Below are 12,991 nucleotides of genomic sequence, written 5' to 3'. Positions count from 1 at the left end.
ATGTTGAAGGGTGCGTATGCGCTCTCACTCACCTCAACTGTGAGTTCAACTTTGTGGCTTTGTTGACGAAATCTTCCCAAACTGGGTAGCTGCCCTGTTTTGAACAAAACATACAGAACAATAAAATAATTGTTAGGCATATGGATAACGGTTTGAAGGGCACAGCACTGCAACTATTTCGCAACGATCTGCGGTTTTGCTGACAGATCTGGTTTCACCGGAAGGCACCTGGAGTTCACACAGAGCTACCTCGACACACCCCCCACGTATTGTAAGAATACCTTTGTGAAGAATATAACAATGGTCTTTTGCCAGTAGTTGTGCAATATAGCAGTCAGTTGCATAGTGTAATCTATAAACCTCTTTTATTGAAACTACTGTGAATTTGCCTATGAATAAATCACCTGGAATGTGCCCGACGTGGTCACATCTTAAGTCAAGCAGGGTGATCACCATATATAGGTGTTAAAGGCACATTGTCGACAGCATAGGGCAGTACAGCAGAATTTTGTACAAGTGTATACTGCCTAAGATGTCTGATTAATATTTGTTTTTCCATCAAGTAAAATGCATGGCCATAAATATTCAGTTCAGCATAAAAAAGTAAAACAGTTCCTTATAACTTCCTTGAATGTGTTTTTTATCAAGGCTCTAGAAAATGGCCAGAACATTTAACCGTTCATGTTTCCATAACCTCCAATGGGTAAAGAAAGTGGAGGGGGGGCTACATGGTGAGCCCTGGAAACTTGCAACCAGGAAAACACCCACGGGGTTTACCCAACAATAAATTACTCGTACAATGAAGTATTCTTGGTCATGTTTCCAACAACGTATGGCCTCAGAGGCACTGCCGTGGTGCTAACAGATTTATTTATCAGTAGCGGAGCCCTGAATTTATAAAAAATGTGAATCTATATAAGGAAGACGCAACCCAAAAACCAAACAGCTATCACTTTGCAGATACACAACGAGGCTGTGTCTCAGACTGTCTTGCATTAGTTGGAAGCTGTATTCATAGTAAAAAACTATAAAATCAGTCTGAGGCACTACAGTGATGTCACTGCGATTCACTCCTGCATTGTTATAAATCATTGCATTGACAACAAAGCTTGGTGACCAATATTTTAAAGTCTCTGTTCGTAAATTATTCCAACTAAAGTAGGACGGCTCAGAATAGACACCGCTTTAAAGAACACGTCTAATGCCACAGCATATACACGCAGGCTATTAATAAGCATGATTATATTCTGTTCAGAAACTAAGGATATGTGTATCTTCAACATGGGAGAGGCAGCTAATTTGTTAGTCATGACAGAATCAGCCAAACCACCAGACTTTGGCATTTAGGAATCAGTCGAAGAGCCCCCAAACATTACTTAGTCCAGAATGGAATACGCAAGTGAATCAAGCCTTCATAATTAGAGGCAGGAAACATGATTTTGTGACCGTCAGCCAATTAAAATTAGAAATGTGGGACACAGCTAATTACACTTCAACATGTGCTTCAGCTTATTGATTTGTTATGCGTTGTGCAAAAACATTGCACAGTCGACCAAATTTATAATATTTGGAAGTGGAAATGCAAGCACACCTGAATTAAAAACAATATTGTGCTATTGTAATTTAGATCACCATGGTTATGTCCTGAGATGAATGACATATGCCTGCAATTGCATGCCACTCTAGCCTTAGCCGCTCTCTATTGTTAACAGACAACACGATATGAGACGTAGGCTTTCGCGACCAATATTATCCATGACTTCTGTAAGTAAAAATATATGTGTCGTTAAACCCGCCACCACCCAACACATCCAATTAGTACGGGTTGTCACGTAAACCTTACTAACTGGCTGCGTCGGGTGGTGGCGCGGGTTTAACGACACATTTATATTTATGCGCTCTAAACCAAAAAACCTCTATTAAGGGCACAACACTATAAAAAATGCAATCCCTTAATCCCATACGAGTCTAAAGAGCCGAATGTAAAAGATATTCAGCCAATCCCAGCTGCTAATAGTAGCGGGGACAGACCAATCAATGTTGCCACTTCCGGAAGGCTTTAACGATAAGCAATGAAAATGGCTCAGTGTCAGGGTTAGTGCCCTTACTGGTAGCAGCCACATAATTCTGATTTCGTGTCAATAAATCATACTAGCAGATGTAGTAGTATTAGCTATGAATAGACCCCTTTATTTAAACCCAGGGGAACGTGGGTTTAATAAGGTGGACTTTGAAGACAAGGCAAATGTCTTAAATCGGTACGTATGTGCTTTGTGACTCGTTTAAGCGGTGTAAAGAGCATTATAAAACAATGGTAATTAATATGGTTTGTATATTTATATGGAATATGGAGAGTAATTGCATGGGGGATCAGTCTGCAGCACTATGATGCTGGTAAGACTAAAAGAACACGAGTGGCCACTGATATCTTAATCTGGCCAGCATTCCGTCCAGGTAGTTTTCAGGTAAAATAAGTATCCAGTGTAGGTTGTAGGTAAAGCACCCTAGCGACAAAGGTGGCATTGTGTGGTGCCAGCCCCACCAATGGCTCCACTCCCCTTGAGTATTATACTGCACTTCAAAGCTATTTTAATATAGAATTTTAACCAAAAGTCTACCTTGACCGGCCAGGCATTCCTTATCTTTATGTATTTTACCAAATAAGTGGATTGATCATGGCTGATGGCAAAGCTCATAAAGGTGGGCTTGCTTATATAATATATTGTTAAGCATGACCACATCAATACTCCATTGAACCACACCAGTATATTATATCGATATCCAAACCGATATCCACTACCCGTATACATTCCACAATGTGGGCACAGCTGGGAGTGGACACCATTTTAAAGTAAAAACAAATCAAACTGGTTGTAAATGTCAACAACAGATTAGGCCAAACCATCAATAACTGCTTGCGTTGTGATCACCTGTGGCCTCATAAAACAACACCGACCGTCAGTTCTGGAACAAACTAACCCCGAATGTTTTTCCCCCTAACGAGCACAACTCCGGGGCTATATCTGGGGACTTACGCAAGTGTTAATATTACACGAAGGATACAGTGAACTTTAATTAAGCAAATTGGACCAAATTATTCTTCATTAAAGTGGTCTTTGGATAAAAAGGTCCTCGGAGGGACACCACAGACTATTATTACATTTGCTCCCAAAATTAAACACAGTTAACTCTAAAGCCAAAAAACCTTAACATACAAAATCCGAACAAAGGCTGTTGTTACCTTTGAATATATTATATAATATTTAAGCTAAGTGTTGAAAATGAGCCCTCTTAAATGTAGCCTGGGGGCAAGATGTCCTTAGCACGAACATTGTCAACATATCCACTCCCAAAAACCGCCAATGTTATACAGCCTGTACATTTAAATCGGCGAACAATACGACAGTATATTTAATCCGAGGGCTGTCAAGTCAATAAAACAACACCGTGTTTAAATACAATAACATTTGGGTACATTTCAATACAAAAACATTTTCTTTTACAAGAAATGGCCATATACATTTGGCCTAAAGCAAGTGACAAAACCTTAGACCTTACAATCTGATTCACCGTTGCCTCGAATAGGGTGGTGTACAAGCTACTCAGGAGGAAACAAAGCTTCAAATACAACGTAGAATTGATAAAGCATAATTAAAGCATAAAAGTTATTTGATTTGTGGCCAAAGCAGGTCCGAATTCTTGGTCTCAGGCTGTATAATCCAAGGCAGGACCATATACTACCATCTTTACTATTGCATTGTAACAGTCGTAAAAACCCCCATGGCATTTAAGCAAATTGCCATCCCATGGTTCACGGTTATAAAATAAACTTTAATTAACAAAGTGGCCAAGATTTGGGCCTGAAACTGTGGCCGATGGCCAATGTGCCCAAAATGTAAACTATTTTTTCTATTGCTTCTAGTCAAGCCAGACATTCCATTTAAATTAAAAACCAAACCATACGTTTAGATTACTCGCCGTGACCTTTATATCAATTCCAAACGGCACAAAAATTAGCCATAATCAATGAAACTGTGCCAAAATGATCGCTCTAGATGTGGCCTGAGGCCGAGATGAACAACTAAGAACAAGAACCCTGATCTGTCTGTCTGCTCCGTCACCCGCGCTTCAGGCGCAGCGACGGTCCAGTTACATTTAAAACGAGACTTTTACAATATGCATCGTGACGTCCACATGAAATGTAAACGCAAATAGAATAAACCTTGATTCGTGAAGTGTTCTTTAAAAGGAGCCTTTAAAGAAACGTGGCATGGAGCGAAACGCGAGCCCTCACGACGACTACCGCCACCTTCGGTTCCATCAAAACATTTGCACTGTACCCATTCTAAAGCAGAAACAACAAATAACGCCTTGAATTAAACATAAAACCGTGGGTGTTCCTTGCGAATATTTCGTTGAGTGTGAAGCTGTTGACATGGCAGGGACCGACCTTCATGTCGTTGATGACGGCTTGGAAGAGACCCTCGAGCGCGCCGCACTGCTTCTCGATCAGTGTCTCCATCGCCCCCGAGCTCAGCTCCGTTCAAGATTCAAGTAATGAGGAATCAAGAACACGAAAATCCCCACAACACGTCTTCCTTCGCCAGCTGTATTGTGCTCCTGCGGCTTAATAGCTGCGGTTTTATTTGAGATGTTTTTGTTGTTTTCGCGATTGAAGCCGCGCGGCAACTTGAGGGTGGCCGCTGTGGCCGCTCGACGGCCAACACTGAACCCCCCCCCCCCACCTCTCAATCCTCTCACAAAAATAAATAAAGAAAATGCGTCGGTTTAATTGTAAACACCGGCGACGTTCCTAATGGAACGCCAGCATGCCTGTTGTGTGTTTTTGTTCTCCCCAGGTTAATGTTGAGGTAATGAATCCGTCCGTGTGGAAACGCGGTGACGAACGCGTCGCTGTGCGGAGAAACCGCGCGCTTTCTGACGCCCCCCCCCTCCTCGTCTAACGCGAGCCGGGGTCACGTGGTGCGCCCTGGGCTGGGCTGCCCCCCCCCCCTCCACCTGCGCACCCCACCCCTTTTGGCTAGCCCCGCCCCCTCAATCGCCTCGCTTCACCAATCGGAGGCTACGCTCACGAGTCACGTGCTCATAAAACCCAACCCCCCCTACCCCACCTTTCTCCCCCTTCTTTACGCTGCAATATAATCCCCGCCTCTTGCTATAACCTCACTCCACCAATCGGACGCTGTACGTTTGGATCACGTGGCTCATATAAATCACGCCTTGACACCCCGCCCTCCTCCTTCGCTCCGCCCATCAACATTTAAGCCACGCCTACTAATCCGTCGTTCCACCAATCGAACGGCAGAATATAGGATTACGTGAGTCACGTGTCCCAAGCCTCTCCCCCCCCTATCCCCCGAGCTCCAACGCAAGCCACGCCTCCCCTCCTCACGCCACCAATCGAGCAACGTGCTCCTGGGTCCCGTGACCCGCGGACCGGGTCCCGCCTTTTAAACTCAATGCGGGGGGGGGGGCTTTTAAATCACGTGGTCTGGAAGCCCCCACCCCTTCGACCCACCCCCCCACCGCAAACTTCGCCCGCAACCCCCCGCCCACTTTGTGTCACGTGGTCCATAAAGGGCGGAATCGCAAGAGACTCCACCCCCCTGTGAAGTGACGTCATTGCTCAATACGTCATCCTTAAGGCGTGGGGTTCTTAGGTTTCTATAGCACGTGTGTGCAAGTGTATACGGGGTTGGTCCCCGTGGCTTGTAATGGGAATAAGACTAATTTAACATTATTAGAGGAGGTGTTAGTTTTTGTTAAATAACACTGCTGGGAGTACATTATTTGGTTATATTGCGTCGGCAGTGATGCAGAAACAAATAACCAAAATCTCAACACATGCTTCAATCCCACTGCCCGAGAAGGAAACAATAGGCGACGTTTCGGGCAATGACCCTGCTCCACATAACCCTTCATGGCACATAAATGTGGTGTGCAAATTACGTTTTTAATTACAGTCATATTTACTAGCGGTCTGCTGCCTGTCCATTGCCTACATTGTATCCATTGATGGAATGGGGCGTCTGAAACAAAATGACTGCAATGCAGTTATTCTGAATTAGTTTCGCCTAATGCAAGGCATATCTGTGTGTTAAATATACAGTAATTGGCCTGCATCCATTGTTCTGTTGTGATGGGTTTTCTCAGTTTAGAGATGTGTATTCTATTCTGAAAGGCACGCAAAGAGAACCAACTCTAGCCTCGACTTGCCATTCTGAATCGTGACAATCGAATCGTTACCTAGAAAATCGGCAGCATTTGTTTTATGGGCGGCACGGTGGCGAGATTTTAACTACCTCGCATGCTATACAGGGGTTGTGGGTTCGATCCCGATTTTGACGCCTGTTGTATATTTAAGAGTTTGCGTGTCTCTCTCCCCGTGGTCGCGAGGATTTTTCTCTGGGTCCTCCGGTTTTTCCCTCCACGTTTAGAATCAAGCCTTTCCAATATTTGGCTGCTATAAATTTCCACATAGGCCACTTAGTTCAGCTATCAATTGTGGCGAGGTCGCTTCTGAAAAAGAGCTCAGTGGGCCTTGGTGAAATAAAATACAAAACAGTAAAGATATTATTTGAAATGTATTTTCTGTTACGGTCGAGTAACGCTCAGTGTAAAAGACTCGCAGGGGAGTTGGTGAGTGACCACATACACCCTCGTGCAGGGAGAATTAAATGTGCATTAGTGAAGACTGCCCGGACACAAATCACAAACCGCAACTCCCATCGTGAACATCATAAACCCACAGACAGGGTCACATAAAGCATTCGACGCCCGTCTCAAAGCCCGTGTCAGTGCAGTAAATGTATATTGTTGCGTCATTGTCTAAAATGTTCACATTTATGTTGAGTATGAATTTCATGGCGCTTTGAGTGGTCAGAAAGGCGCCACCGAGTACGTAAACAAAAATAAAATTGTCTTGACTTTAAAAAGGGGGGATTGTAAGATGCACACTCTTCCAATTATCTTGAGCGCAATTTGGAGTGTGCGTCTTATAATCCGTTGCGTTTAAAACAAAATCCAGAGCATATGGTAATTGTCCAGTACCCACATCCAAGTTCTTGTAAAAAAAGGATATTCTGTATAATATCAAAAATTACTGGAAAAGACGAGTACAATACCGTAATGAACTTTGAATACAGGTGCATGCAGTGAAAATGTAATAGAGTGTAACGGTCGGTGATGCAACCCGGAGGTTCGGAGTAAGGCATTGGCAATTCGTCATTGTAGATATAATCAGGAGACACTAGGGCAGGGGTCGGCAACCAAAATATCAAGTAATTTTCGAATTCAGTAAAAAAGCAACGTGCACAGTGGGTGAGTACGAGACGGTGTGGTCGTGAATAAACACATTACGTCACAAAGCAGTCCTTGAAGAGCCGTATGCGGCTGCAGAACCGCAGGGTTGCCAACCTCCGGCACGAGAGTTTGCCTGCACTTGAATGAAAGCTGCTGAAATGATGCACTCCCAAACGGCTGGCTGATGGTTTGACGAATATTTGAAAGGTACGTGTTATTTGTTTTAATCAGAGGAGGAGGTTGTTTGATGGTTGGGACATGTGGTGCAGGGTGGAGGAGGAGGGCAGATGATTAAGACTGGCATTCAAGTAGTAGTCCTTGGGCCAGACAAGATATCGGTACCACCCACGCTGGCAACACTTCAATGGTGCCGTTTTATTTGTTACACCAACAGAGGTAAACTAATACAGTACATGATAACCTTTCCAAATGAGCAGCTGTTTAATTTTTCTCGCAGGAAACCTGTTTTTGCAACTATCGCAATCACACCTATTTGCCCGGACGTTACAAATAAAACATTCCAACACCTCTGCTGTCTATTAAGACAATAAATAATTTACAAAATGGATGTTTGTCCCCAAGGACAAACTGCTGGAAATAATAGGAAAGCGTTTCCAAGATGCTGGACTCCGAGATCTCTGCATTGAGTCTCGCATGATCACAGAAGGCTTCATTGCAGGCGTTATGGATGGCTGCAAGTGCAACAGGGCAATGCGACTACACAAACTCCTGTATGAGGCTCTCATGCGACTGACATGGAATGGTTTCCTGTCCTGGTTGTAAGCAACTCACATGAGCGACATGGTTCACCTGGATGAGACACTGAGGACCAATGACGACCTTGTGAAAGAAGTTTCACGAGCCGCTTTGAAGGAGGTCCTCGAGAACAGCTCATGTACACGCATCATGGAACACACAGAGCTTGATAATAATAATAATGTAACCTTCTTCACATATACCCATCACTAACGATATATATGGGATTACATGTATCATTGACTAAGTATATGCGAATTCTAATGTTTATAATATTCAAGTAGTTCCTTACCTCACTATGGTATTCCTTATTATCCTGTTGTCATTGTGTATTTAAACAAATAAAGACCAGTTTGTGACCTAACTAGCTTTGGTCTAGGTCGTTTTTCAGTAATAATGCCCATTTCATCGTTCCAGACGCCTCTCATAGGGTGTGGGTATAAAAGTCATGGTAACTACAACTAAGCTGCCACTCCGCAAAGGTTACCATATCAGAATATGTCCCACACACATGGAGGATTACAAAAACCATGACTCGACTTTGCCACCTCAGGTGGTACCAATAAGTGATTCTTTTGGTCTGGGCCCATGCGCGACCGGCGCCACGGTGGCGAGATCTTCAATTCCTCGCCTGGTGTGCAGGACGTTTGTGGGTTCGATCCCAACCCTGACGCCTGTATATTTGGAGTTTGCATCTTCTCCCCATGGTCGCGTAGATTTCTCTCCCGGTCCTCCGGATTTTCCCTCCGCATTTCTAAACGTGCGTTTGGAGTATTTGGCTGCTATAGATTTCCACGTGATAAGCCACTTCATTGGGATATCATTTGTGGCCAGGTCGCTTCTGAAAAAGAGCGATTTAGCTGCGTGGGCTTGACCGACGTGTTGGTTCACTTTAAAGGTACTGCATATTCATCGCAATGGGCCGTCATCAATCAATCCACTGCTGGATGAGGGCCTCCCCAAGCTGCCGCCATCTCTGGCGCTCCTGGGATGAATGAAAACCACTGAGCGCCTGGAAAAGAACTGATATCATTGCTCCGTCTCCATTGTGTATGTGTCCTGAGACGCGTTCCTTTCTTAGGCTGCCATGAATCCGGCCCCCAATGTTTTCAATAAACAGCAAAGGCAGTGATTAGTCTCCTCCGCGAGGTCAAGAATCGTCGCAGGGTTGACTCTTCGTGACCACGTGGCTTCTGGGAAAACAAAAGCATCTGCATGGAAAGCTCCGGAGGCCGGTGGATTAGACGTGATTTCCTTTTTGACGATTTACGCCAACCTTCTGTCGCTAAATCCAGGCTGCGCCGGGTGGCAGGCAGGCAGATGAGCGCCACGGTGCCGAGATGTTAACTACCTCGCCTGGTATGCAGTAGGTTGTGGGTTCGATCCCGACCCTGACGCCTCTATATTTGGAGTTTGCATCTTCTCCCCATGATCGCGTGGATTTTCTCCGGGTCCTCCGGTTTTTTCCTCTCCACAATTCGAATCAACATCACGCGTTTAGAGTATTTGGCTGCTAAATGTTTCCACACGACGATAAGCCACTTCGATAAGCTCTCATTTGTGACAGCCAGCTCGCTTCTGGAAAAGAGCTACAAAGCGCAGTGGACCTTACCTGGTAGAAATAAAAGTAGTTGTATAGTTTAGATGTAACTGTGTTTCAGCAGGAGAACCCAGCGGGTCATGGTTGAAAATGGGCATCGCGGGAGGGACAGCCGACGAGAAACCCAAGACAGAGATGTCGGCCAGGGCTGGGGTCAGGCTTCGGGTCAGGGTTAGGGTCGGCCTGGGAATGGGGAGCACTCACAACAACTTAATTGGGGCACAGCGCGGGCTACACGAGACACGTGAATGTCGGGTGAAGTGGGGGTGCAGCCACTGTGGACGCTGTGGGGGTCTGAACCCCCCAGTATGTTTAGAGACGGCTGAGAAAGGGCCCACAACATTTTGGACAACAATCTTATGGGGGTTTTTTGTCGCCCGAATTTTTCTCCATTCGACAAGGTGACAAAGATGTTGCATTGACGTCCACGGATGAAATGCGCCTCACAAATGTAAATGATTATTGTTACATATCGGGCGGCAGGGTGGTGACGCTGGTGCCTGGCGGAAAGAAGAGTATGTGTTCGATTCCCGACCTGAGCGCCTCTCTGTGCGGAGCTTGTATATGTATCCACTTGTTCTGCAGAATGCGAGTGAGTTTGAGTGAGTGAATGAGTGGGAGTGAGTGGGGCTTGTGTGTTATCTCCCTGCCCTAGTTTTGAATGGGTTTCCTCCCTGGGTAAAGCAAGCAGAATGATGGAGTGAATAAAATACTGATTATGCCGATGAGCAGGGTGTAATCTGATCAGAGGATGGGGGAATTTCCCTGGCAATGTAGTTTTTGTCATCTCGGGGACTCACTTTCAGTTCTCATCCCTGGGGGAAGAGGGGACGGGGTGTGGGGCACGCAGGACATGCGTCCTCCTAGAAAGAGAATGTTGGATGTACCCTTTGTGCCATGCCAGCGTCGGGCCTGGTTAACATTGGAACTGGAGACTGCTTGGGATTGCCCGGTTTGTGTCGGGTGATGGCTGCGAGGTGGCCATGAGATGGAAGTACAGCGAACGAGTCCTGCGTCTGTCTGTGTGGAGCTGGGACCTGCATCCGGAACTGCAGAGAGAAGCTGTGAACACGCGGAGCGAAACGTCGGACACAATTCCGAACCACGCTTGGCACAACCCGAAAACACATCGCATAGCCAGACAGGGCAACCGTGAAAGCCAACCCTGCAATAGTACACTGAGCACACAGTGACGCGGGGTAGCAGCCGTCGGTCTGACTGGACCACGCATGTGATTGCATCTCACGTCGTCTCATGAAGTCAACACGAAGGACCGTAATCTCATTTGAATCCGCGGCTTCGGCTCTGGAACGCGTTGTTCCCCGGTTTCCGGGAACCTGGTTTTCACACAGCTGGACGGAACAACAGCACAAGACGGAAAAACATGTGGCGCAGTGGCAACAACAAAAACCCGTGACCAGAATAAATAAAAACACTCACCGGGTTTACACTTGACGTTGATTTTTTTTATCTATTGCTGTTTCGTTCAGGGACATCTTTTCGATTTGAAACCGTTTGGGAAAATGAAAGCGCAGATAGACATTCACTATGATCAGTTTAACACGTAGACGCCTTTCGCGACAAATATTATCCATAATAAAGGTTTTTTTTAGGTTAGATCGCGTGAAAATAAGTGTGTCGTTAAACCCGCCACCACCAACATAGCCAATTAGTAATGTTTGTCACTTAAACTAAACGTGCCAATAAGTTACAACTTCATCACACCGCTTGTGTGTTGGAGAGTCAACCCACAACATTTACAATTTGAGTACGACGCACGGGTGTGCTGCATTAGTAACTAACTGGCACGTTTTGTTAACGTGTCAAACCTTCTCAATTAGCTGAGTCGGGTGGTTGCGGGTTTAACGACACATTTATATTTAGACGAACTAACCCAATAAACCTTGATGGATTCACGATGATGATGATGATGATCATCGTCGTCATCATCAGTCATGGTGCTGTCGGAATCTCCAAGCCGTCGCCATCTCTGATCGCCCTGCGATGCAAGAGTCCAAGCGGCACTCGCACCGCAGCTGATCACAGCGCTCCGCCGACACAGCGGACGTCCGCTTGGGGACGTTCCCTCCTTTGGCTCTCACTCCGTCGTTTGTCTCGACCACCAATCCCCTTCTCGGCACGAGTCCGGCCCAAACTAGACCTTCTCGAGCCGTGAACATGAGGTCTCTAATTTGCACATCTTCTCGTATCCAGCTACAGAACAGCTTTATTTTCTTCCTGCCTATCGGTATAATTCCATGCCTCTCCATGCTTGTGTCCACATTTCAAATGTAGTTCCCGTTTTCATTGGCCATCGCCCGTGTTTCTGTTCCGTACATCACAGCGGGTAATCAATAATTCCTTTGGGGGGTGATTTAACATGAGGTCCATCTGTCCGGCTGGATAAAGATGATTATTGTTGTTGATATAAACACACTTCAATGACTGTCATCAGGCACAACCAGTATGGGGCATTTTACGACTCGTGACCGATCGCTAGTAGGCTGGGTCTAAATGCAGCCTCAGCATCGGACCGAGCGTCTGGCTCTTGAGCCTCGGGCATTCCCACGGAGTGTTTGGAACGATCGGAATTCCAAGTGTCCCGCCTGGTGGATGCTCCAAGCAGCTGCCAGGCGGGGTCAGGGGTCGTGAGCTTGGATATCGGTGAGGCGGGTCTCACTCCAAGCCGCTTTCTAACCCTGCTCATAGCCACGTGGTGATGTAATATAACCACCTGTTCCATTCGGTTATTGGATTATTGGGAGTTAGGGTGGTGCAGTGGCTACACTCGTGCCTCGCAGGGAAAAGGGCCTGGAAACAATTCCCGACTCGGGTGACTTTTTTTCGTGGAGTTTCTTCTCCCCGTACTGCGTGGGGTTTTCTCATATCGCAAAATAAAACCTTGCTATGTAACTGGTAGTCATCCAAACATCCCAATGCTGAAAAATAACATTGCAAATTACTCAATTGGTATTACAGGTAACAGCATTGTTCCACAACACAAACGTGACATGAGCCTCCTGAAAAAGCGTCTTGAGACTCGGTGAGGCTTGCTGGGGTAAAACAAGCGTTACGATAACAACAACAAATCCCGTGTGCGTTGAAAATACATTTCCATAAAAACGCTTCGGCGTTAAACGCTCAACCGTAATGCAAAAAAACTCGGGGCGATCATTGCACTGAATGATGACCATCCAGTCGACTTTGCCCCCATCACATTTTGTACATTTGATCGATTGGTCTCCTGGCTTGAGTGAAAAGTTGGGATTGTGCTCTGGGATGTTGAGATGTCGTGAACGAATTTCTCTGCTG

At 45.7% G+C, this 12,991-nt stretch overlaps 1 protein-coding gene across 1 annotated transcript in view; it reads right to left on the bottom strand.

Moving 5' to 3' along the window:
* LOC133354937 (protein MTSS 2-like) overlaps positions 1-4,964 on the bottom strand; it is a 77,174-nt gene extending 72,210 nt beyond the window's left edge. Inside the window, 2 exon segments of the mRNA XM_061572139.1 lie at positions 33-94; positions 4,451-4,964. Of these exon segments, the coding sequence (XP_061428123.1) occupies positions 33-94; positions 4,451-4,522 (134 nt within the window). The 5' untranslated portion in view covers positions 4,523-4,964.
* Between the last annotated feature and the right edge of the window lie 8,027 nt (positions 4,965-12,991).

This window comes from Lethenteron reissneri, chromosome 49, assembly GCF_015708825.2.
Source record: "Lethenteron reissneri isolate LAM-NWPU_2019-01 chromosome 49, ASM1570882v1, whole genome shotgun sequence".
NCBI lineage: Eukaryota > Metazoa > Chordata > Hyperoartia > Petromyzontiformes > Petromyzontidae > Lethenteron > Lethenteron reissneri.
Note: the sequence above shows the minus strand (reverse complement) of the source record. Positions and strands in the feature narration are given on the sequence as shown.